Source organism: Papio anubis, chromosome 4, assembly GCF_008728515.1.
Source record: "Papio anubis isolate 15944 chromosome 4, Panubis1.0, whole genome shotgun sequence".
In the NCBI taxonomy this organism is placed as follows: domain Eukaryota; kingdom Metazoa; phylum Chordata; class Mammalia; order Primates; family Cercopithecidae; genus Papio; species Papio anubis.
The window spans coordinates 90,800,630-90,827,584 of NC_044979.1; the positions used below are offsets into that span (position 1 = coordinate 90,800,630).

General features: G+C 37.5%; 1 protein-coding gene across 1 annotated transcript in view; it reads left to right on the forward strand.

The window, feature by feature from the left end:
* Window positions 1-26,955, forward strand: part of ABCB5 (ATP binding cassette subfamily B member 5) — a 131,527-nt gene that overhangs the window by 71,146 nt on the left and 33,426 nt on the right. The window contains exons 16-19 of the mRNA XM_031665315.1: window positions 3,426-3,569; window positions 4,777-4,881; window positions 5,015-5,092; window positions 10,546-10,629. Of these exons, the coding sequence (XP_031521175.1) occupies window positions 3,426-3,569; window positions 4,777-4,881; window positions 5,015-5,092; window positions 10,546-10,629 (411 nt within the window). The remainder of the gene's footprint in view (window positions 1-3,425; window positions 3,570-4,776; window positions 4,882-5,014; window positions 5,093-10,545; window positions 10,630-26,955) is intronic.

A 26,955-nucleotide genomic window follows, 5' to 3' on the forward strand; every position in this document is an offset into this window, starting at 1 on the left:
CACATAAGTGGTCAGTTGCTTTTCAACACAAGTTCAAAGGCAACTCAATTAAAATTTTTTTTCAAAAAATGATTCGGATCAATTATATGTCTATAGACAAAATAATCAACCACAACCCATACCTCAAACCACAGATGAAAATTACCTCAAAATGGATTAAAACCCTTACTGTAAAACCTAAAATAATAAAACTTCTATAAGAAAATGCAATTTAAAAACTTCATGACTTTGTGTTAAGCAAAGATTTCCTAAATATAACAACAAATGCATAATTTATAAATGAAAAAAATTGGTAAGTCAGACATTACCAAAATCAAGAACTTCATTATCTGTAAAACACTTTAAAGAAAATGAAAAGGATAGACCATAAACTAGGGGAAAATATTTGTAAATCACATATCTGATCACAACTTGTATCCAAAAAATATAAAGAATTCCCAAAGCACAATAATAAAAATACAAACAACCCAATTAAATGTCGGCAAAAGATTTGAATAGGCATTTTGCTAAAGAAGATGAGCAGATTGGAAATAAGCACACAAAAAACGCCCAATGTGGTTAGTCATTACAGAAATGCAAAAGAAGATCACAATGAGAAATCACTATGCACCTGTTAGAATGGTTAAATCTAAAAAGGCCGACTGTGCCAAATATTGGTGATGGTGTGGCACAACTGGAGCTTATTTAACTGGTGGGAGTATAAAATGCTAAAGCTACTTTGGAAAACAATTTGTCAGTTTCTTTAAAAGTGAAACATCCACCTACTAAATGATCCAGCCATTTCATTTCTAGATATTTGCTCAAGAGAAATGAAAGTATATGTTCACACAAAGCCTTGTATATGAATGTTCATAGCAGTTTCATGTGTAATAGTCTAAAAGTGGGAACCACTCAAATTTATATCAACAGGTAGATGGATAAATAATTTGTGAGATAGCCATACAATGAAATACTATGCAGCAATAAAAAGAAATGATATGCTGATTTATGCAGCAGCATAGATAAATGTCAAAATAAGTATGTTGAGCAAAAGAAGCTATCTGAAAAGGAGTAGATAATGTATTATTTCATTTATATAATATTCTAAAAATGCAAACTAATCTGTAGTGACTGAAAGCATATCAGTAGTTGCAGGAGGAAGGGAGGAAGAGGACTGGTAACTAACAAGTGTGGAGAGAGGGATGATAAAAAAGCAGGAGAAAACTTCTAGGGTTAATGGATATGTTTATTATCTTGACTTTTTTTATGTTTTCATGAGTGTGTAGTTGTGTTCAAATTTATCAAATTATATATTGCAAATATGTGCACTTTGTTATATGAAAACTATAACTCAAGAAAGCTCTAAATTGCATCAAATAAAATTTAAAATATTTTAGGTATCACTTTTTAACTTTTTAACACTTATGTCGTATCTCTTTATGTCTATAATTTTATGTTTTTGTATCAGATTACTTTAATACATGTATAACCTGTCTCATATTTAAGTAACACAGCCTATTTTATTATTTTACCGAAATTTTTGTTTTGTTTTTATCTTATTTAATTCTTTTCTATCTTGACAACACCATTTAAATGATACCATTTTTAATCTTTTATTGTGTATTTTCCCAGAGGCAAAAGAACGTCTTTAAATTACCTATGTAATGTAGATCATTCTATAGGAGGAAGATAGCCCTCCTAATTTCCTGGCTCTGCAATTTACTGGTGCCCTGGGACATGCTAAACCTTAATTTCCTTACAAAATAAGGTAATTTTGTAAAGCACTTAGCTCCATGCTCAGTGCCTGATAAAGAGTTAGTGTGCAACTTAATTTCTGTATATTCTTTTGAATAGTGACCTAACTGAAATGTTGTGCCCTTTTTGATGATGAGCTTTAGAAAACTTCAGCAGAAAAGATGATGGATACAATCAAATTATTAAGTAACCCAATATAAATGTGGGTTAGCCAGCCTGAAAATGGACTTTAAAGGCATCAGAATTTCAAAGTTCTGTTGTCCAAACAATAGTCTGCATTATAGTGGCCAGACTGAGAATAGAACAAGAATTATAAACTGTTTTATAGTCTTTCTTGAGGAATTCTCTGGTTATTAGGTTCATAAAGAGTGAATGCCATGAGGAAGTTTTAATGAATGAAATACCAAAGAACTCACTGTCTACTTCCCTACTCAGAAAAATTACTCACCACAAAGCTGTTCACAAGAATTTTTTTTTTTTTTTTTTTGAGACGGAGTCTCACTGTGTCTCCCAGGCTGGAGTGCAGTGGCGCGATCTCGGCTCACTGCAAGCTCCGCCCCCCCGGGTTCACGCCATTCTCCCGCCTCAGCTGGGACTACAGGCGCCCGCTACCGCGCCCAGCTAGTTTTTTGTATTTTTAGTAGAGACGGGGTTTCACCATGTTAGCCAGGATAGTCTCGATCTCCTGACCTTGTGATCCACCCGCCTCGGCCTCCCAAAGTGCTGGGATTACAGGCTTGAGCCACCGCGCCCGGCCCACAAGAATTTTTAAGAGTCTGAAATAAATACACTACTTATTGCAGACAAGAGCAAAGAGAGATGATTATTGTATTATTTATCCTCTGACCACTGTGACCACTACCTCCCCTTGTCACCTTCCACGTATCCTAGGAAGGGCTGGCAGAGCCAGAATGACTACTTGCATTGTGCTTTCTCTGTATAAAACCTGAAATTTTGTGTAATATAATCTCTCCTCTGTAATAACATCAGAAACAGCAATGGCTGCTAGCATTTATTGGGTGTTCATTGTTTGCAAATACAGGGAATGCCAATGTACTGAATAAAGCTTAATTGTACAAATAATCCTACAAGATAGGAACTGATACCATTCCCCTTGGAGAAATGAGGAGACAGGCTTGGTGAGTTTAAATAATGTGCTCAGATATTGCAATATTTTGCTTGTAAATAAGAACCCCAAAACAAGCGAAGGTATTAGGAAAATGTTTCTGTAAATACATCATGAAACTTTCCAACTTTCAAGTTTGAGATCGTAATGAAACCTTTACCTTCTGCATTTTCTTTTCTTAGCTTCTGCCTAGATTTTTTCTTATCCCGTAGTACAATATTCCATCCAGTTTAACAAGAGTAAAGAAAAATACACCTATCATTTCTTTTGTGACCTTTGACAATTACATGTGAGTTAATTGTACTTTTTAAATGATAGCAACTGAGTGAAATGCCAAAGAGTGATATTGCACAAATAGTCACTTTTGGCAAAGCTTCTTTTATTTTATGCTTTAGGGTCATCATTAATAATATGGGCGGTGAATTTTTTTAAGAAAAATATTTTCTACCCTGCTCTCTGTTATATTTGATGTTATACATTATAATTCTGTTTATGATGGACTAACTTCCCTAGATTCTATTATGCACACAAATTGACATTTTTAACAAACACATTTTATTTTTAGATAAGTCTTCCTGAAGTCTCTGTATTAAAAATTTTAAAGTTAAACAAGTCTGAATGGCCTTTTGTGGTTCTGGGGACATTGGCTTCTGTTCTAAATGGAACTGTTCATCCAGTATTTTCCATCATCTTTGCAAAAATTATAACCGTAAGTAAAACAAATTTGTTAATACTTTAGCAATTTAAAGAAAGTATGACTGAGAGAACAAGCTTATAGCAGTCTGCTCCACAGGGGGAAATTTGGGACTTTTAGTGGGCTGCCCCTGGTGTGGGGTCCATAATAGGAAGGTTAATTAATGTTCCCAGGAGATAAGCCAGCATCTATTGTAAAGAGTGTGGCTGGGCCTTGTTGACTGGGCAATCAGTGAAGAAATTGCTTTGTTTTCTAATTTTGACTCCAGTGCTGGATCAGCATTCCAAAACACTGAAAAAATAAAATAGGCAAATACAACTACTTTCCTTTCAACTAGTGGGAACAGTTGCAATTTCTTTTCTTACCAGCCAGCTCAGGGAGAAGAAATAACAAGAGTTTGGAATTGTGCTAAAGGACTCAGGGCAGTTGGTGGGTTTAAAGATCTTACAAGATCCATGCTTACTTTTCAATGTTAACTAAAGTTCTAGCCTGGAATTTTAGTCTCCCTAATTTGCACAGCTATACTATCAATATAAATGCCTGTGTTACTAGAACAATTCTAGAGTGATCCAAAATTATTCAAAATAATAATTCAAACAAACTGGTGGTTTCTTGGGAAATACACTGTGATGATGATAGCAGATAGATGACTCATTTTTCAGATCTCATATTTACATAGTTTAAGAGAATTCAAAGCAAGTTATTTTTTGTCATAGACAATGAATGCAGATGATAGCATCATGGTGCACTTTGTTCCACAGAAATGTGTGTATGGTTTTATTTTTACGTTGAAATTTATTTTAAGCCTGGTGCAATGGCTCACGCCTATAATCCCAATACTTTGGGACGCTGAGGCAGCCGGATCAGTTGAGGTCAAGAGTTCAAGACCAGCCTGCCCAATATGGTGAAACCCCATCTCTACTAAAAATATAAAAATTAGCTGAGTGCGGTGGTGCGCGCCTGTAATCCCAGCTACTCAGGAGGCTGAAGTATGAGAATCGCTTGAACCTGGGAGGCAAAGGTTGCAGTGAGCTGAGATTGAGATCACGACACTGCACTCCAGCCTGGGCGACAGAGCAAGATTCTGTCTCAAAAAAGGAAAAAAAAAAAAAAAAGCAAGAAAGAAATGTATTTTAAAACTCTTGATATACAGAAATTTTCACTTTTTCTGCTTCTTTTATCTTTTCCCCCAAATATCTGATAAAAATCTGTTCCTTTTCAGATGTTTGGAAACAAGGATAAAACCACATTAAAGCATGATGCAGAAATGTATTCAATGATATTTGTCATTTTGGGTGTCATTTGCTTTGTCAGTTATTTCATGCAGGTAAGCTTTTAATAAATTAAACAAGCCTGAGCATGATTACTTTTTGTTGCCATTCTTTCTATTTAAGTTAAAAATATATCAACTAAATGTTACAAAGGAAAAGAATGTAGATTTTTGTTTGTTTGTTTTTCAGGGATTATTTTATGGCAGAGCAGGGGAAATTTTAACCATGAGATTAAGACACTTGGCCTTCAAAGCCATGTTATATCAGGTCAGTGTTAAGTTGAATTTTTCTTATTTTATTTAAAATTTATTGTAAAACATTCCAGCTTTAATTCTGTCTCGAGTCAATTTTTGACATAATCTTTCTTTGAAGGCATACTCTTTTTGTTCTGAGCAGCAAAAATTTGATGTCAGAAGTCTTATATTTTTCTAAAAGAAGCAAGTCCAAAAGTGTGATGTTAAAAAATACAGCTTATAGAAAAGAACGTAGGATCTACTCATTGTTCCTTGCATTCGTCTTGACAAGTCTTTCTTTTAATGAATGATGGAATCAAAGGCCAAATTAAAAAGGAGAAGTAAGAGCTACAATATCTTGGGAATGTATCAGAAAAGAAGTTGTTAATTTCTCTGGTTCTAATCCATGCACATAGCTTAAGTTTTTTGACTCTACACTTCTTAAAGCAGCCAATCTCTCTGCCTTTATCAGAAGAGTCCTGAACTCAGATAACATCGGTCTAGCTGCCAGGTCTGCCTGCCTCACGCAGATGATCAGTCACCTCTGTGAAATAACTAAAAATAGGTGGATCAAGTAGTAATCTTGAGAAGTGAGTCTTGGGGGCAAATGGAAGGAATGTCTCAGACTGGCACCTCTAAACTTCTTTCACGAGGCTAAAATGGATTGGGTTACCCTGAAAGCCAGTAATCATTAGTAGCCCTTCACCTCACTTTCTGTCAGGAAAGCTCACCAGGCAGGAGCAAATAGCTTCCTGCCAAGGTGATTTCTTTTCAGAAATAGAGTTACTGTCACTCCAACTGAGTCGTCAAAACCCATTTTAAAGTCTTATGACTTTTAGGAGCAGTACTCTGAAGGCTGCCATGCAACAACTGTACTGTTAGGGAGCTACGAGATACAAAATGCAGAGAAGCAAGTCGGAGGTTTCCCACGGCAACACGATGCTCTAAAGCAATCAGTGACCTTACACCTTCTGTTCAAAAAGGTCCCATCTCTGCTTCTTGTTCCACATTTGAAGACACTTCTTAATCCAGAAAAACAAAAGTCTACTTATAGGATCATAAATCAATTTGATGCCAGCACATACCTCTCATGTTAAACTAGTACATTATTATTTTTTACTTTATGAATACTTTATGTCTTCCATGAAGTAAGTTGAGACTTTAATTAACTAACACTATATTTCACATTTGTTGACAATTTCTGCTCATTTTTGTTTTGTTTTAAAAATTTATCTTTTTCCCCATTCAAATACATTTATTCTAAATTTCTAGAAACTTTTGAAAATGTTTCCTGAATGCCTAGATGTTTGCTTTTATACAGAAGAATATAAAGAATATAAATTTTAATTTTTCCAAGCATACTTTGAACTTCCTTTCTGTCCACAGAAAGCTTTTAGTGGAGGAATCTCAAGGCCATGAGCCAGTTTAATGAGAGAAACTGTGGTTAATCTAGTATTTTGATGGTTAATACTGGACATTAATCCTCCGTCTAGCATTAGCCATGTGAACATTAAGACTGTAACATTTTTGGATAAAGTAGCTTCTGCTCATAAGGATGCTTCAAACTATCAGCCATAAACTCTGGGTTTTAAAATATCATGCACATACTTAACAAAGACTTGCGCAGAAAGTCTAAGCCACTTAGCACGTTATTAAATATCCCCATAAGTTGTTTGTTTTCCTTCTTCCTCCTTCAGCACGCCTTTTGATTCTTAGCTTTACTTTTCAAAATTGGAGAAAAAGAAGACTAGTATATTTCGCCCTTTCTTTGTAAGCATCTTCACAATTTTGCTTTGTCTATAGTAAGAGAAGTTCCTAGTGTGCAGTTTTATCTAACTCTTATTACCTGATTTTTGTCATAAGATAAGACTTTTTAAAATTTAACAACCACGCTGAGACTTGCAGTGCTTTTTATAACCATTGTTAAACCTCATTTGAGGTAGAGGTATGTATAGAAACAGGTGTGGTATTTTTGTAGATACAAAATCCATATTTTATGTGATTACTTTAGATTCTTCCTGTTGAAAAGAATGTTCTAAGTGTTGCTGACTTCGATCACTGAATAATTCATTGTTCATTGTGTTTCAAAGCTAAGTTTACATTTCTTAATGATAAATAATTATCTATAGAGCTATTGAGTTTTTGAGCGTGTAAGAAGTTTATTTTTCCCCATTTCCCTCTAAATTAGATTGGCTAAGGCTTCTTGCGGTTCTTTAAATTATGATAGCATTGATGGTGATCACTAGGGGCTTCAAAATTTACCTAAGCTAATTCCAAAAGGATCTGAGGTAATCAGTCCTGGAGCATGAGAAACAGGTCATGAAACTCAGCTGTAATTCTTCAGTCAGACGACAGGCAGAACAAGATAATTGATTAACAACTTAAATAATTTGTACAACAAACCCCCATGACACAAGTTTACCTGTATCACAAATCTACACATGTACTCTTGAACTTGAAAGTTAAAAAAAAAAAATGTTTTTTTAACAAAAAATATTCATTGAGCCTAACTAAACAATTAGTATTACATTTAATGGATTTATTTATTTATTTATTTATTTTTTTGAGATGGAGTCTTGCTCTGTTGCCCAGGCTGGAGTGCAATGGTGTGATCTTGGCTCACTGCAAGCTCTGCCTCCTGGGTTCAAGCAATTCTACTGCTTCAACCTCCCAAGTAGCTGGGGTTACAGGCACACACCCTCACACCTGGCTAATTCTTTTGTATTTTTAGTAGAGATGGAGTTTCACCATGTTGGCCAGGCTGGTCTCAAACTCCTGACCTCGAGTGATCTGCCCACCTCAGCCTGCCAAAGTGCTGGGATTACAGGCATGAGCCACTGTGCCCAGCCAGAAATTCTTTTTAAGTAATGAGTTCCATGACTTTAAATGTAACCTCATTTCTCCCCCAAACTACAGCTATTATCTTTATGTTATGGTAGTTTCGTTTTTTAATTGCTTGCTAACACTGTGTCAGGCAACATCTTAAGGTACACCATACACTTAGCATAAAGTCCATCTTTAATAAAAGCAAATCCAAAAAAAATTGAAAATAAAAACTCTGGCCTCTGGTTGCTGCGGTTCAAATCCTGGCCTCAGCACCTGCCAGCTATGTGGCCTTGGACACATTACTTAATCTCTAAGTACCTCTAAGTGCCTTAGTATTTTTACTTCTAAAATGTGGGTAATCATCTTATCTATCTCATAGAGTTGTTGTGATGATTAAATGAGGGAATACATGCCAAGCACTTATGATGGTTTTATTGCTTTTTATTTCAAGTAGAACTATTGGCAGAAAAAAACTGGATATCTACTGGTATCAAAAGTGGTGGCCTTTCTTATAATTATATTCCTTTCAGGAAGAGAGGATGCAAGCTAATTTTTACTCACCACCTAAGTACCAGAAACACTGCTAAATGTTTTCTTTTTTTTTTTTTTTTTTTTGAGACGGAGTCTTGCTCTGTCACCCAGACCAGAGTGCAGTGGCGCGATCTTGGCTCACTGCAAGCTCTGCCTCCTGGGTTCACACCATTCTCCTGCCTCAGCCTCCCGAGTAGCTGGGACTACAGGCACCCACCACCACACCTGGCTAATTTTTTTTTTTTTTTTTTTTTTTTGTATTTTTAGTGGAGATGGGGTTTCACCATGTTAGCCAGGATGGTCTCGCTCTCCTGACCTCGTGATCCGCCCGTCTCGGCCTCCCTAAATGTTTTCACATATATTGCCTGTACTGGAAAACAATCCCTGGAGTACACAATTGCTATCTTGACAAAAAGCAATTTCAGACATCTTGCCAACTGAACATCAGATAATGACTAAGATTAATCACATATGTACCTACGCATGGTGTTTTACAGCAAGTTCCTATGGAATCAGGAATGTAATATTCAATAATAAATTCTTTTCATATTTTTTACCTTATACTGTATCTTAAAATTATCTGTGCATTCCATGTCATGTTGAAATCTAGAGCCAATTAGAAAATATATAAAATATCTTAATTTTGGAGAGAGACTATACAATAAAAAGCAGGTAATGTCTTTCAGTTCAGCGGTATTGTGTTTCTTATTGTTGCTGCTGTGTATTCACAGTATGTTAGGATCTTGCCTGGGATTGTGCTTTCAAAGTGGCTACTGTCCGGTGCAGACTGTAATCTCCACAGGATGCTCTTTGGGCATCTAGAACCCAAAGCTCATGGAGACACCTTCCCAACACAGTGGGGCTCAGGGTGGTGCGATCATGCCTGACTTCTACCACATTCCTCCATAAAAGTTTTCATCTAACATATGATGTGCATGATTAAGGCACAGCCCTCAACCTGCTATGCCTTTGTTTTGCCTGTTACCTGGACCTCAGAGCCCTGGCTGGGTTGCAATAAGCCAAGATTTTTTTCATTCTTTACTCACTAAAAATAAACCATCTCTCAGAGACAGTTTCCACCTGGTTTTAATCTACAAGCGATACAAGTGGTTCCAGTGAGTGTGAGGAAACATTCCATAGCTATAAGAGGAAATCAGAATTCCTCAGGCTGAGAAGCGCTAAGATGTGCTGTCTCCACTTGCTGTTGAAAATAAAATTGGTTATTACATTATGCTTTTATTGCTTATAGTTTTGATCTGACTCCTTCTTTAGATTGCATACCTCTTCACTTCAAGGGTTTCACAGCCTTCTGCCCTTTTAGCTTCTCACAATGCCCACTGATGTAAGTTCTAGGAGGTAATGTGAAGCGTCAGGGAAAATCTTTATTATGTGGCCCCTAAAGAGAAGGAGATAAATGTTTTATCATTAGTTAGTTTAGGTAGAAAGTTTTGAAAATATTTCTAAATTGTGTTGTTTATTGCCTTACTTTTGTGTGTGTGTGTGTGTGTGTATGTGTGTGAGACAGGGTCTCACTCCGGCATCCAAGCTGGAGTGCAGTGGTGCAATCTCTGCCTCCCAGGCTCAAGCAATCCTCCCACCTCAGCCTCCCAAGTAGCTGGGACTACAGGTGCACACCACCAGGCCCAGCTAATGGTTGCGTTTTTTGTAGAGACAGAGTTTCACCATGTTGGCCAGGCTGGTCTTGAACCCCTAGACTCAATCCTCCCACCTTGGCCTCCCAAATTGTTGGAATTACAGGTGTGAGCCACTGCTGTAGCCTTCATTGCCTTACTTTTGAATTGTGTCTGCTCTTCACAAATAACTTATGGAGTAAAATTATAAATCACTTGATGGTTTAAAATGACCATTTTAATTTAACATTGATTATTATACAATACAGTAATGAGTAATGAGTCCAAGTTCTTGGGCTTAAGTTCTTCAGTTTATATATAAAGACAGATCTTCATGAAAAAAGAAGCAAAAGTCATTTGATCCATAGTATTTTATAGGAATTAAGTACCTGTGAGTGAGGAGGCAGGGAAATGTTTTCTGACTTACAGCAGAAAAATCACAAGTCAGAGAAAAAAAAAAGGTTTTTGACAACCGTATGTTAATTCTCCTTTTCTCTAGGATATTGCCTGGTTTGATGAAAAGGAAAACAGCACAGGAAGCTTGACAGCAATATTAGCCATAGATACAGCACAAATTCAAGGAGTATGTATATTATTTTTATTTTAAATGATGCATGTATGTGGTGTGCACACATGCAATGCATTCATGTGTCTGTGCATGTATGTGAGCTGTGCTGAGATGACCCACATCATTAAGGAGTCCAGGTAAGTCTCATGGTTAACAGGTAACTCTTAGTGAAAGATGAAAGGAAGCCTTTCTGTTCTGGATATTTTTAACCAAAAATAGAGAATATTTAGTACCTGTAATAGGATAACTAGAGTACTAAAGAAGAGACCAAGAATAAGCTAGAAAAAAGAGCTCAGAATTAAATGGATAAGAAAAAGTAATGAAATGAAAACACACACACACTTTAAGAGTTTTAATATAAGAAAGAGGTTTAGTTTTTCCTTCCCCCAGAAAATAAGATTTTAGTTAAAATAATGTCTAACAACTCAGAGTCATGTGTGCATCAGAAATGATTCTGTACTAGTTGTTATACAAGTTAAAAAGAATTGTGTAATCATGACTGCTAATATGCATAAACAAGATATTTATATGTATTCATAATTAGTGATGGAATGACCAGCATAACGTATGTCAAAGTCATGCTTAAACAGGTGTGGGGAGTAGAGGAATATAGAAGAGGTAAGTAATAATTTGTTAATTTTCTTCTAATTATTTTAATAAAATTCACCTTTGTATAACAAATGGGATCTTAACAGAGAAAAGCCACAGAAAACAAGGTTTCCTACTTTAAATTGAAGTAAAATAAAGCTTTCCATCTCTGTTAAAATAAGAATTCTAGTAGAGTTATAGGCTTTCCTTTTTCCTTATCATGCATTTGGAAGAAAAGGAAAATGTCAATAATTCGCCTCTGAATGACAGAAAAATCTTACAAGTATTTATTCTGTTTAGAAATACTGAGATGTTCCTTAAAGCTTTGTTAGCAGAGCAACAAATTGTCGCAAAACAACCCATCAGAATAGCATGTTTCTTTTAGAGATTATTTCCACAGGACATGGCAACCATTCTAAGTTTGTTTTTTGTTTTTGTTTTTGTTTTTTTTAACTTTTGCAAGACCTCTTTGTTTAATATACACCTGCAAGATAGGATTTATACTATCAGAAAATAGAATAAGTGGTTTACAGTTGTGAATATTCACAAGCATTCATTTTGGTTTAGAAAGCTAATTTTATGATAGAGAAAGAACTCGAGAGGAAAGGGGGCATCTTCATCTCTTCCTGAAATTCTTTTTGTTAATTTTGAAGGCAAGGTTCTAGAATTTTGTTAGATAGCATTTAGATTTTAAAATAGGGCCGAGGAGTTCAATTTTACTGGCATACATGAAAAGATGGTGGATAGAATTTCACTTAATAATCAAATAATGGATATAGCATTAACCTCCATAGCACAATATAATTATCTGATTAACTTCTGAGTTTAGGAATTCCGTGGTTTACTACTCCAGGCAGAAATATCAATCCCTATAATTCCATTTGAATTCCCACTCCACAAAATTTGCTATTTTTTCTTTACTGTGTTAATGTTTGTCTATTACAACTTATCTTTCAAATCTTTTCAGAATCTTTTGAGTGGAACAGGCATTCTTACCAGCAGTTATATTAATATGTGAGACATTTCTTTTAGCAGATACTTGCTTCAACTGAAAAACCAAATTAGTACTGAAAGACCCAACATTACTGTCCTTACATTCATTAATTGTTTCTAATAAATAGTATTGTCCCTGAGGGAAATTATTGGGAATAGTTGTCAACCTGATTTTAAGCACCTGACTAATATCATTTCATCACTTAAAACTTTATTGTTGCAGTTATTAACTGCTAGTCTCACAATAACTTCTAGACAAGTCAAATCTTTTTTTTTATTAGAACTAGTAGCTAGAGAAACAATGGTCGGAATCCTGATGAAAGATTTTTAAGTTGCCAAATTTAAAAAGTAAAACAAGGGGTAAACTGTCCCAGGTTGCAAATGGAGTCAGTAAAACTCTCATGCTGATGAGTAGTGGGATGGTACCTGTGAAAAGTCACTGTATTCCAGCTTGGACAACATAGTGAAACTCCATCTCTATATTTTAAAAAACCTAATTTTAAAAATTAAATTAACGAATAAAACAATCAAAGAAAGATTTCAGGAGTGAGACTGTGTCTAGTAAAATGTAATTTCTAAAAAACTCTTACTTTGCCATATAAAGATGGATTCATATTCAATTTCAATGGACAGTTTTTCTATAAAAGGAAGAGTTGTTTACCAATCTTATTTGTCCACAAATGAATTCTTCCTCACAAGGACACTCTAGCATAAAGATGAGCTAGGAAATAATAATTTGGGGGTCATATTTCCTGTCATATTGACTTAAATAAGTCATTCTCCATCTCAATTTCTTCATCATGTAATTTCAGTTACATTTTATTCTATCACTTGTATTAGAATGAATGTTCATAAAACAGCTCCTTAATAATAATAAATCTTAGTTTGAAACCTTTAACTCATGACTGTAAAGGTATTCCTCTGGCCATTTTTTAAAGCTCTGATATTTTGAAAGTCATGATAAAAACATGTTAGTGAAATAGAGTCATAGGAAACAACATGATTCCTAGAATAGTTGTCTGAATACAACCAATTTAACTGATATTGTTTTAGCCCAAGGGAATGGCCTATTGCCAGTACATCTGTCAACAGACTATTTTCTGTGTAATATCTGGTTTAATTAAAGCTAAAAGCCATTTTAGATTCTTTTGGAAACTCAATTCTATAAAATTACAAGGTATTATTTCTGTACATTTTAGCAATCTCTTTTCATCAACCAAAAGTCTTATTTCATTTGTGTCCACAAGAAAGTGTGTTATTGACACCACAGTGTACATTTGATATACCACTGACACATCCAATGCTAGAACCTAGAACTCTTCTCATCAGAGCTGTAATATGTTGCCCAAATAAATCATAAACATTTTTTTCATTTATTTATTCCAAGAGCCCAGCAAGTTTACTAGTTAGAACTAGGATATTATTACCTGGACAATAGCAACCTCATTTATTGATGTAACTTTTTGACATGGGAAGTGTATAAAACAACTTGACGCTACTTTTGATTCAAACAATGTTGTCATGGAAATGACTTTTCCACAGCATACGGTATGCATATAATTGCTGTTTTGTCTTGCAGTTTTAGGTTGAATTAAGAAAGATAATCAAATCTACAGCAGAAGCTAATATCCAGAGGCATTTAGTACTTGATAATAGTGGTTAAGGATGGCTCTTTTAAAAAAAGTTTCCAAGCCAGGTGCAGTGGCTCACATCAGTAATCCCAGCAATTCAGGAGGCCAAGGCAGGAGGATGGCTCGAATCTGGGAGGCCAAGGCTGCAGTGAGCCATAATTGTCCTACTGCACTGTAGCCTGGGTGACAAAGTGAGATCTTGTCTGAAAAAAATTTTTTTTTCAATCTTGGCCCTGAATTCATAATATTGCCAAAACTTTACCACTGCTAAGCCATCAAACTGCCGTGTGGTAAGGTAAGTCAAAAATTTCCCTTGGCAAAAACTCACAAAAATGAAGATGGTTAAGTTTACAAGAGCAAATGAACTTAACCATTTACACTACTGGTCCAAAAATGCATTATAAATTCAATGACTTCCCATAAAATATATGCTGACAAATAATAATAAATAACTGTAGGCTTTAAACACTTTACATTTTCAAAAGCTTTGTAAATTTGTCCAACTAAGGCTTGTTTTCTGCTCTACAAATATTTTAACCATCTGTTATAATGTATCTTAGTAGATTCTACTTCGGATTGTACTTATTTTTTTTCCTCAACTTCTTTGAAAATATTCTCAGCAGTACTTGTTCCACAGAAACTATTTATAGTGGCTAACTTTTCACTTACTTCAAATATAATGTTGGCTCCTCAAAAAGCCAGCAACTGAGCAGTGTCAGTGATATATGTCAACCCATCAAGAGCCAGGGAAAACTACTCAAAATAATCTACCTTATTTTTTAATTGACTGTGGATGTTACTCTCAATGTCTGTAACTATGAGCAACTGTTCTCACCAAATGGCGGCCTTATATAAGTTATGCAGTCTCAATACATTTCTTCCACTGCTACAATCAAACATGATATAATTAACTCAAAATCCATAAATGACTTTCTTTGCTTGGCCAATCAATGAGCCACTTAAAAACTTACTTTGGTTTCATTCTCACTTTCATATTTTAGTTTTGTGAAGAAATTCTGCTAAAACAAGATATTTTGTTTTATATTTTCTAGTTTTTCTGAATGTTGCTTTCCTATAAGTTGGGAATATTGCGATGAGTGCTCAGTCTGCTAATGTTGACATATTTTGTATTTTCCAGCACTATTTAGTGTCACAGCATTAAAAAACACAATGCTGTGGCATCTAATTTGAATATAAAATAACTCACAGTCCACTGTTCCTTAAAAACATCGCATTCAAAGTCCACATTTCTCTTATTTTCTTATTTTGAGATGATGGGTATGCAATGGTATTTTTAAAAACTAGGATAAAGTGAAACAGTACAGCAAAACTCAACGTGCTCTCAAATTCTAACAGCATCACTGAGATTTGTAGAATGCTGAGCAGCAGGGTAAAGTGATGAGGGTGGCACATGTGGTTTCTGTAGCAGCTACCATCACTATAACCTAAGACAGCCTAAACAATAGGTAAACATGACAGTCAGCCAGTTTGTTAAGATAAGGCTGGACGAGGTGGCTCACACCTGTGATCCCAGCACTCTTGGAGGCCGAGGTGGGCGGATCACCTGAGGTGTTCGACACTAGGCTGGCCAACATGGTAAAACCCTGTCTCTACTCAAACCACAAAAATTAGCCAAACGTGGTGGTGGGTGCCTGTAATCACAGCCACTCAGGAGGCTGAAGCAAGAGAATCGCTTGAACCCAGGAGGTGGAGGCCGAGATCATGCCACTGCACTCCAACCTGGGTGACAGAGTGAGACTCTGTCTCAAAAAAAAAAGTAGGTAGCCGGGCATGGTCGCTCACACCTGTAATCCCAGCACTTTGGGAGACCAAGGCGGGTGGATCACCTGAGGTTGGGAATTCAAGACCAGTCTGGCCAACATGGCAAGACCCTGTCTCTACTAAAAACACAAAAATTAGCTGGTCACGGTGGCGGGCATCTATAATCCCAGCTACTCTGGAGGCTGAGGCAGGAGAATCGCTTGAACCTGGGAGGCGGAGGTTGCGGTGAGCTGAGATCGTGCCATTGCACTCCGGCCTGGGCAACAAGAGTGAAACTCCATCTCAAAAAAAAAAAAGGTAAACAAAAGGGCATGTCTATGTTCCAATAAAACTTTATTTATAGACACTGAAATTTGAATTGCATACCACTTTAACATGATGCAAAGTATTATTTTTCTCTTGATTTTTTCCTAACCATTAAAAAAATATACAGACCATTCTTACCTTATGGACAATATAAAAGCAGATAGAGGGTCAGATTTGGCCTATAATCTATAGTTTGTCAACCCATGCAATAAAAAATCCACAAAAGAACTTCAAGTAGCATTTTACGAAAGAAGAAATCCATATGAACCGTGCCCTTGTACTTTTATTCCATTTGTGTGTCTGTATTTAGAGTGTGATTCTCATAGGCAGCATACAGGTCTCTTTGAATATCTGAATAGGATATTGAGACCATTTTCATTTAATGTGGTTATCAATATTATTAGGTTTAAATCTCTCATTTTGCGATTTGCTCTTTATTCCGTATGTTCTTTGCATGGTTTTCCTATTTTTCTGCCTTCTTTTGGATTAAAATTTTTTAGTATTCTATTTCATCTCTTTTTGGAGGAGTAAGGAAAGTGATACTGCTAAGTATAATGTTTTGTTTTGGTATTCTAGTGGTTACTTTAGGTTTTATAGTACCCATCTTTAACTTATCACAGTCTACCTTCAAGCAATACGATGTCAACTTACAGTGTAAGAAACTTAAAATAGTGCAGTACTTCCAGTTTCCCCTCCAAATCTTTTGCTATTGTTGTCATATAGTCTCCTTCTAAATATGTAATAAACCCATACTACATTGTAATTCGTTTTGCTTAACAATCATCTTGGGGGGAGAGATGGCATTGGAAGTTATACCTGATGTAAATGACGAGTTGATGGGTGCTGACGAGTTGATGGGTGCAGCACACCAATATGGCTCATGTATACATATGTAACAAACCTGCACGTTGTGCACATGTACCCTAGAACCTAAAGTATAATAAAAAAAATAAAAAAACAAAAACAAAAAACTCATCTTTTGTTAAAGAATTTTAAATAAATAAAGTCCTATATATTTACTCATGTAGCTAACATTTCTGGTCTCTTCATTCCTTATTCTAGGTACCTATTTCCATTGGTATCATTTTCCTTCTGCATCTAGTTCTTTTTTTCACCTTTCTTATAGCGTAAGCTTGATAATGACTAATTATTTCAAGTTTCTTATGCCTGAAAAGTCTTTATTTCACCTTAATTTTTTGAAATATATTTCCACCAGTTATGAAATTTGAGGTTGACAGTTTTTTCATCCTCTCTCTCTCTTTCTTTCTTTCTCTTTCTTTCTTTCTTTCTTTCTTTCTTTCTTTCTTTCTTTCTTTCTTTCTCTCTCTCTTTCTCTCTCTCTCTCTTTCTCTCTTTCTTTCTTTCTTTCTGAGACATGGTCTCACTCTGTTACCCAGGCTGGAGTTCCGTGGTGTGATCACTACTCATTGCAGCCTTGACCTCCCAGGCTCAGGTGATCCTCCCACTTCAGCCTCCTGAGTAGCTGGGACTATGGGCATATGCCACCATGTCCGGTTAATTTTTTGTAGATACAGGGTTTCACCATGTTGCTCAAGCTAGTCTCGAACTCCTGGGCTCAAGTAAGCTGCCTGCCTCAGCCTCCTAAAGTGCTGGGATTATGGGTGTGAGCCACTGCACCCAACCCAGTTTTTCTCTTTCTTTCTTTCTTTTAGTAGATTAAAGATATTGCTCAGCTGGGCACGGTGGCTCACGCCTATAATCCCAGCACTTTAGGAGGGCGAGGCAGGCAGACCACTAGGTCAGGAGATCGAGACCATCCTGGCTAACACAGTGAAACCCCGTCTCTACTAAAAAATGCAAAAAAATTAGCCAGGCGTGGTGGCAGGCACCTGTAGTCCCACTCCAGCCTGGGTGACAGAGCGAGATGCCATCAAAAAAAAAAAAAAAGATATTGCTCTACTGTCTTCTCGCTTGATTTTTTTTCAATGAAGAATTTGTTGTTATCCTTATCTTTTTTCCTCTGAACATAATGGATATTTCTTCCTTTGCTTTTAAGATGTTCTCTTTATCACTGACTTTGAAATGTGATTGTGACGGGTTTTGATATAGCTTCCTGCTTATTTCTTACGCTTGAAGTTCACTTAAATTCTTAGATTTATGGGCATATAGTTTTCACCAAATTTAAAAAATATATTGGCCGGGCACGGTGGCTCAAGCCTGTAATCCCAGTACTTTGGGAGGCCGAGACGGGAGGATCACGAGGTCAGGAGATCGAGACCATCCTGGCTAACACGGTGAAACCCCATCTGTACTAAAAAATACAAAAAACTAGCCGGGCCAGGTGGTGGGCGCCTGTAGTCCCAGCTACTCGGGAGGCTGAGGCAGGAGAATGGCGTAAACCCGGGAGGCGGAGCTTGCAGTGAGCTGAGATCTGGCCACTGCACTCCAGTCCAGCCTGGGCGACAGAGCAAGACTCCATCTCAAAAAAAAAATATATATATATATATATATACACACACATATATATAGACCATTATTTATCCAAGTATTTTTTTCTGTCTTTCTAGTCTCACCTCTCCTTCAAGGACTCTAATTCTACATATATTAGGCTGCCTGAAGTCTTACCACAGCTCACCAATGCTTGGTTCATTTTTTTTCTGCATTTATTTTGAATAGTTTCTATTGCTATGTCTTCAAAACCAATGATCTTTTCTTCTTCGATATTTAATCTTCTATTGATCCTATCATATATATTTTTCATCTCAGACATTATAATTTTTATTTTTAGAATTTTAATATGGATCTTTTTTATATCTTCCTTATCTCTTAACTACTCTAATATGTAATATATATATTGGTAGTAGCTTTTTAAATTGATAAGTAAAAGTTTTATATATTTAGGGTATAAAAATGATGTTTTATATATGTAGTCATTATGAAATGGATAAATTAAGCTATTTAACATATGCATTATTTCACATACTTATTTTTTATGTGGTGAGAACTCTTAAAATCTATTTTCTTGGTAATTTTCAAGTTTACAATATATTATTATTAATTATAGTTACCATGATACACAATAGATCTCTTAAACTTATTCTTCCTAATTGAAATTGTGTATCCTTTTACCAACATCTCAACCCCCTGAATCCCCACCTCCTAGAAACCATGATTTTACTCTCTGTCTGTATGAGTTTGGCTTTTTAAAATTATACATATAAGTGAGATCATGTGGTATGCCTAACATTTTGTCAATAATGGGTTGGTGTCCATGGATTCATTTTTATCCTTATCATAGGTCTTATTTTGCTACTTTGCATACCTGGGAAATTTTTTTTTTTTTTTTTTTTTTTTTCCAGACAGGATCTCATTCTGTCACCCAGGCTCAAGTGCAGTGGCATGAACACAGTTCACTGTAGCCTTGACTTGGGAGCAGGCTCAAGCAATCCTCCTGCCTCAGCTTTCCATTCGGCTGGAATGAGAGGTACATGGCACCACACTCAGCTAATTTTTTTATTTTTATAGAGACAGGGTCTCACTTTGTTGTCCAGGCTGGTCTTGAACTCCTGAGTTCAAGCGATCCTCCCACCTTAGCCTCCCAAAGTGCTGGGATTACAGGTGTTAGCCACCATGCCCAGCCCCCTGTCAATTTCTGACTATATGCTAAACACTGTGAATTTAAAATTTTTGGTGCTGGATATTTTTATATTTCTATAAATATTCTTGGGTTTTGTTGTGGGATACAGTTAAGTTACCTGAGAATAGTTTGATCTTTTTGGGTCTTGGTTTTAAGGTTTGTCAAGCAGGACTGGAGCCTACTACAAAGGCAAAACCTTTCCACATACTCTACCTAATGCCCTGTGACTCAGAAGGTTTTCCAGTCTGGCTGCTGTTACCAGGCACTAATCCCAGTCCTGACATGTATGCGCTGTTCAGCTGAATACTCAAGAAGGACCCTCTGCAGATATCTAGATTTATCATTCTGTGACTCTCTCTCTTCTCTAGTATTCTTTGCTGCAAACTCTAGCTGACTTAGATTCCTGAGATTCTCAGCTTTGTCTACTCAACTCAGAGTCTGTTGGGCTCTTTGCACTGCCACCTGGAAACTCTTCCAAGGGAGTAAGCCAGAGCAACCACAGGGGTCATCTTGTTTGTTTGCCACCTCTGCCCTTGGTTGCCTTATGCTCAGTGTCTTGAAAAACACTGGTTCATGTATTATGTCTATTTTTTGTTTGGTTTTAGATGAGAGGATAAATCCTTGTTACTCCGTCTTGGCCAGAAGCAGAAATGCTACCATATGGAATTCTTATTTCTATAATTCCACACTGAGTTTCCTTCCTTTTATAATTTTCTTATCAAAGTGATATTCCCCACATCTAGCATAGTACCTAAGACATAGTAGACACTCCATAAATAATTGTTATCTGAAGAATTACTTAAACAAGACATTTTGTTCTTAATTTCAAAAAAACTGTATTTTTGTGCTTCTTGCTAAATAATCTAAGAAGTTTAATTAAATTTCTTCTGATTCCAGTTTTAAATTCTTTCCAGAGGTACACTACTTTTCTGGGTCTTTAAGACCACATTCCATTTTCCTTCAGTCCTTGTAGTAGTTCTCAAGGCCAAGAGTCTCTTATTTTCTGTTTATTCTTCTTGGAACAGAGAAATATACTCAGATCTTTCTCATTGTGCCACCACCACCAAAAAGCAGGGTTTGTGGCTTGTTCTCGGTTGCACTGACTGAACATTTCAATAAGTTTGTGGTAATTTAAACTAAAATGAACTATAGAAAGGATATAATTCTATTTTCCAGAAGCAGATTAACACAAGAATGGAAAACCCAAGTTTATTAAGCAAGCAAAGATATGCAAGAACAAGTCACTTCATAGAAAGTTCTTGTGTCCCAAACAAAAAACTCAAATAGAGAACGCTGTCTCATCAAAAATCTGTCAAGTTCACTCTTGGATATTTTTAGAAATTAGGTTGGTGTGTATAGTCCTTAGACAAACTTTAAGTGACAAATATTTGTATAGTGTGGCTCTGTAAAGTATTTCTACTTCTTTCCCTAATACACTACTCGAGTTTATGCATGAAAACTACAATGCTCAGCAAGCTTTTTGTCTTTACTTTTCTTATTGTCTACTCCTTTTATTTATTTATTTTGAGACAGAGTCTCGTTCTGTTGCCCAAGCTGGAGTGCAGTGGCATGATTTCAGCTCACTGCAACCTCCACCTCCTGGATTCAGGCAATTCTCCTGCCTCAGCCTCTTAAGTTGCTGGATTACAGGCACCTGCCATCACGCCCAGTTAATTTTTTTTTATTTTTCATATAGATGGAGTTTCACCATGTTGGCCAGGCTGGTTTTGAACTCCTGACCTCAGGTGATCCACCTGCCTCAGCCTCCCAAAGTGCTAGGATTACAGGTGTGAGCCGCTGTGCACGGCCTCTACTCCTTACTCTATTTCCTTTTACTTTAATGTCTAGAGCTGGAATGCATGGTTTAAGTGTGTGTGCGTGTGTGTATGCTTGTGTCTGTGTGTGTGTGTCTGTGTGTGTGTGAGAAACAGGGTCTCACTCTGTCACCCAAGCTAGAGTGCAGTGGCATGATCCTAGCTCACTGCAACCTCGAACTCTTGGGCTGAAGGCATGCTACCACCTCAGCCTCCCAAGTAGCTGGAACTACAAGTGCACACCACTGTGCCTGGCTAATTTTTTCATTTTTATGTAGAGACAGAGTCTTGCTTGGTTGCCCAGGCTGGTCTTGAACTCCCGGGCTCAAGTGAACCTCTCACCTGGGCCTCCCAAAGTGCTGGGATTATAGGTATGAGCCACCACCCCCAGCCTAGAGCTGTAACTTTTTTTTTTTTTTTTTTTTGAGACAGAGTCTCACTCTGCCACCCAGGCTGGAGTGCAGTGGCACTATCTCGTCCCACTGCAACCTCCACCTCCTGGGTTCAAGCGATTCTCCTGCCTCAGCCTCTCAAGTAGCTGGGACTACAGGCGCCCACCACCACGCCCGGCTAATTTTGTATTTTTAGTAGAGACGGGGTTTCACCATGTTGGTCAGGCTGGTATCAAACTCCTGACCTCAGGTGATCCTCCCACCTCGGCCTCCCAAAGTGCTGAGATTACAGGCGTGAGCCACCGCACCCAGGTGAGCTATAATCTTTAAAGTGAATAGAACACAAACAACAGACGGTAATGAGGAATCAGGAACTATATTATGCTTATCTAATAGGAAATATCCAAACAGAAAAGAATAATGCCCCAGTGGATATGATTTATCCTTTTGACAATATAGGTACTGTGCCAAGAATTGAAATCCAAAAAATTAAAAATCATTGCCTTCAAAATATTAAAAGAAACTACCAAGTGGAAATTAATACATGTATCAAGGCCTACAAAATATAACCCCCTATCAAGTAATTGATGACAATAATTCTTGGTAATATTTAGATAAAACAAATTTTATATTTAAAGAGCAATGAATACCTTATTCTCCACAAAACATAATTATAGTTTTAAAAAATAGCTCCAATGATTGCACATCACAATATATATAAATTTTATGTAGCTATAGGAGCATTTAGTATTTTTTTAGGAGCACTTTCCAGTAACCAAGGGCAAAGACCAATATTTCTTTATTGTACCCCTGATTTTAAACACAGTACTTTAGTGGATGGACATTTTAAGGGACAAACACAAAAGCATTACCATATGGTTTTCATGGATACACTTATATGCATTAAGAAACACTAAAGATGAATTGTGGAGACATGTATTCAATTCAAAAGACCATAGTAGGGAGAGGAATGGGCCTGGAAAAGAGGAAAAGTTATTCTTAAGGTCAGCTTTACGGTAAGGACAAGCAACAAAATTTGAAAACGGGAGCCTTGTCATTTCCCTAGAAGAGAAACTGGACCATCTAGGGGCTCATTCGGAAAAGCAAAGTGGGTGAAGCCTGAACCCTACAGCCTATTACAAATACAGCTTTTCTTTGGGAATTCTAAAGAGTGGTGAACCCCAGCGCACCTCAGGGAATCTCCTTTTGCCATCTATTCAATTCCCCAGCGATCTCCTCCAGTCCCAAGGCTTAGATGGCCACACATCTACCGACAAGGCCCAGGCTTAAGAGCACGTCCCTGAACTGAACGCCACACTCCAGACTGGTCCTCCTATCTGGAGCTGACCCCGCACCAGGAGCATTTAGTATTTATGGAAAGACATAGAAGGCCTCCAACAACGCCAAGAACTTAAGGTCCACAGCATCTCACCCATTGTCTAGTCCATATGACCGTAAGGTGGGGGTGGGAGGCAGAGGAGCAAGGACAGTGTATTAGTCAGCTAGGGCTTTCATAACAAAGGACCACAGACTAGGGGGCTGCAACAACAGACATTCATTTCCTTACAGTTCTGGAAACTAGAAGCCCAAGAGCAAGATGTCGGCATGATTGGGTTTCACTCTGAGGGCCTTGGCTTGTAGTTGGCTGTCTTCTGTCTGCGTCCTCACATGACCTTCTCTCTGTGTGCAATGTCTGCTGTGTCCAGATTTCCTTTTTTTTTTTTTTTTTTTGAGACAGACTTTCGCTCTGTCTCCCAGGCTGGAGTGCAGTGGCGCGATCTTGGCTCACTGCAACCTCCGCCTCTGGGTTCAAGCGATTCTCTTGCCTCAGTGTCCTGAGTAGCTGGGATTACAGGCGCGCACCACCATGCCTACAGCCTGTTACAAATACAGCTAATCTTTGTATTTTTAGTAGAGACGGGGTTTCACCATGTTGATCAGGCTGGTCTCAAACTCCTGACCTCATGATCTGCCCGCCTTGGCCTCCCAAAGTGCTGAGATTACAGGGGCGAGCCACAATGCCTAGCTCAAATTTCCTCTTCTTATAAGAGTACCAATCAGGTTAGATTAGAGCCCACCTTAAATACTTCACTTTAACTTAATTACTCTCGTATCTATAATTTATGTATTTATAATTACCTTATCTCCAAATACAGTAACATTTTTTTTTTTTTTTTTGAGATGGAGTCTGGCTCTATTGCCCAGGCTGGAGTGCAGTAGCACGATCTTGGCTCACTGCAAGCTCCACCTCCCGGGTTCACACCATTCTTCTGCCTCAACCTCCCGAGTAGCTGGGACTACAGGCGTCCGCCACCACGCCTGGCTAAATTTTTTGTATATTTTTTAGTAGAAACGGGTTTCACCGTGTTAGCTAGGATAGTCTTGATCTCCTGACCTCGTGACCCACCCACCTCCGCCTTCCAAAGTGCTGGGGTTACAGGCCTGAGCCACCGCGCCCGGCCCAAATACAGTAACATTCTGAGGAACTGGAGGTTAGACCTAAATATATAAATGGCGGCGGGGGGGGGACACAATTTAGTCTATAACATACATCACCATTTATCTCTTTTATCCTTAAACTTCCAGGGGATGAAGTGTAAGTCAGCATTATGTGCCAAATGGAATCCCCATTTAGGCCCATGGTTCTTTTTTTTCTTTTTTTTTTTTTTTTTTTTTTTTTTGAGACGGAGTCTTGCTCTGTCGCCCAGGCTGGAGTGCAGTGGCACAATCTCGGCTCACTGCAAGCTCCGCCTCCCGGGTTCACGCCATTCTCCTGCCTCAGCCTCCCGAGTAGCTGGGACTACAGGCGCCCGCCACTGCGCCCGGCTAATTTTTTCTATTTTTAGTAGAGACGGGGTTTCACCATGGTCTCGATCTCCTGACCTTGTGATCCGCCCGCCTCGGCCTCCCAAAGTGCTGGGATTACAGGCGTGAGCCACTGCGCCCGGCCTTTTTTTTTTTTTGAGACGCAGTCTCGCTCTGTCACCCAGGCTGGTGTGCAGTGGCGCCATCTCCGCTCACTGCAAGCTCCGCCCCCCGGGCTCACGCTATTCTCCTGCCTCAGCCTCGGAGTAGCTGGTACTACAGGCGCCCGCCACCACGCCCGGCTAATTTTTTTGTATTTTTAGTAGAGACGGGGTTTCACCGTGTTCGCCAGGGTGGTCTCAATCTCCTGACCCCGTGATCCGCCAGCCTCGGCCTCCCAGCCCATAGTTCTTAGAGTTAGTGTATCATACCCTTAAACACTTAACCAGGCTATCTGTCCGTGTTAGTTTTCAGTATTTCATAATTTTTTGAGTGTTTGCTGTTGTGTGTTTTTACGTTTTTGAACTTTTCTTAGATATTTTAGTGAGAAATTGGAAAATGTTTCAGTCATCACCAGATACAGGCCTGAAACTGAAACCACAAAGATTTTCGGAATTAGGCAGAGCCCTGGAGGGAGGGAGGATTTGTTACTGTTATTTTTTAATGAAAATGCCAATTTTTTGATAGTTTGGTGAAAATTGATGTAATCTTCTAGGGAAGCAATTTGGCAATACCCATCAAGAATTTAAGAGTATATACACCTTTTGAAATTTCTTCAGTGGTTTATAACCTGTTACTACAATCATTTATTTTGACTCAAATTATCCCAGATGTAGCCAATGGAAGTCCCTTCAATTTGGGAGAATTACACCTTTTAAGGTGTAATTCCAGTTAGAAATTTAACAGCAGGCCATTTTTAAAGGAGAACAAAGATTTTTTGTAAAGATGTTCATTACATCTTCATTTTTAATAATGAAAAATTGAAGGCAACCCAAATATTTTTAGAGAATATTTAATGATTGCAGTATAATGTACAAGGATTAAATCAGAATATAAAACTGCATGCAGATAATAAACCGAATCTGAATGTGTATAAGTATTTATGTCTAGAAGCATGTAGATTTTAACTTTATCTAAACTTTTTCTAATGATCCTGTTTTCATGATCAGAACAAAAAAATATAATTCAAAGTGTGGTCGATTCTACCTGTCTTTCCAGGTAAACAGGGGCCCTCATTTTTTAATCCTAGCACTAAAGAACTTAATGTTTCAGCTTATTGCTTAAGTATCATACATCCCACTGAAAGATGATCCATAAGATGTGTAGTTCTTATAAAAATTATAAAGATAATTCTACATATTTGGAATTATTTTAAAAATTTATTTTACCTCATAATATGATGTTTCCAACTCCTTTCCTCTCTTGATATTGCCTCTTAGATCTTTACTGAGTGAAACCAATTTATAGTGTGCAAAAATGGGATCAGAGAAACCTTATCCAAAGTACACACTTTAATGAATATCCTTAATCATTCAACTCATCACTACTATGATAGAGTGGCTAAGAGTGCTGGCCTTCCGTCAGTTTAGGGGAAGGGGTAGGGCTGGGGTTTGCAGCCCTGATATTATGACACCCAGTGTGGTGGCAGCCCAATGCAGGGAAGCAGAGCCAGAGCGGGGTGAGGAGGGTGTCCATGCAGGGAAGAGGCAGGAGACATGACAGCAGATGTGTTACCCACAGAGAGATTAATCACATAAATCAATCTATTAAAGACAATAAGAGCCAGTTCTCTCCCTTGTGAAGAGAGGGATAACAAATATGGAAAAGGAGAAAACTGGAAATAAACTTACAATGTTGACTTGGAATTGGAGGTATTGATATGACTCCTGAGTTTCAAGAAATATAGAGAAACAAATATAGATGTAAATGTGTGCATGTATCTATCAATACACACACACACATTCTCTAGTTTGGCCACTGACATTCCAGTAATAATGAGTACAACTAGCACCATATCTTGACTGCTAAATAAAATTCTCCACTAAAAGAACCTAGAGATCTTAGGAGAAATGACTAATTCCAGAAGTAGGGCAGAGACAGTACCAGATGAAACTGGAAAATCATTTTGTGTCAGAAAGTAAGGACATATTCCAAAACTGGTAGGGATATGTCAAAGGACAAAGCCAACTTGATGGGACTTCCACTGGCCACACGTGGGATAATCTGAGTCAAAATAAATGATTATAGTAACAGGTTACAAACCACTGAAGAAATTTAAAAGTCATTAGTTCATACTGCAATAAAGAAATCGAAAGTTTGATGAGAAATTGGATTTTGACATAGCTTCAAAGTGCCTCGAAACATGTATTAATTACAAAGGGAGAAAGAACAACTTCATAGTGGAGAAGCCTGGAAGAAACCATCTTAATTAA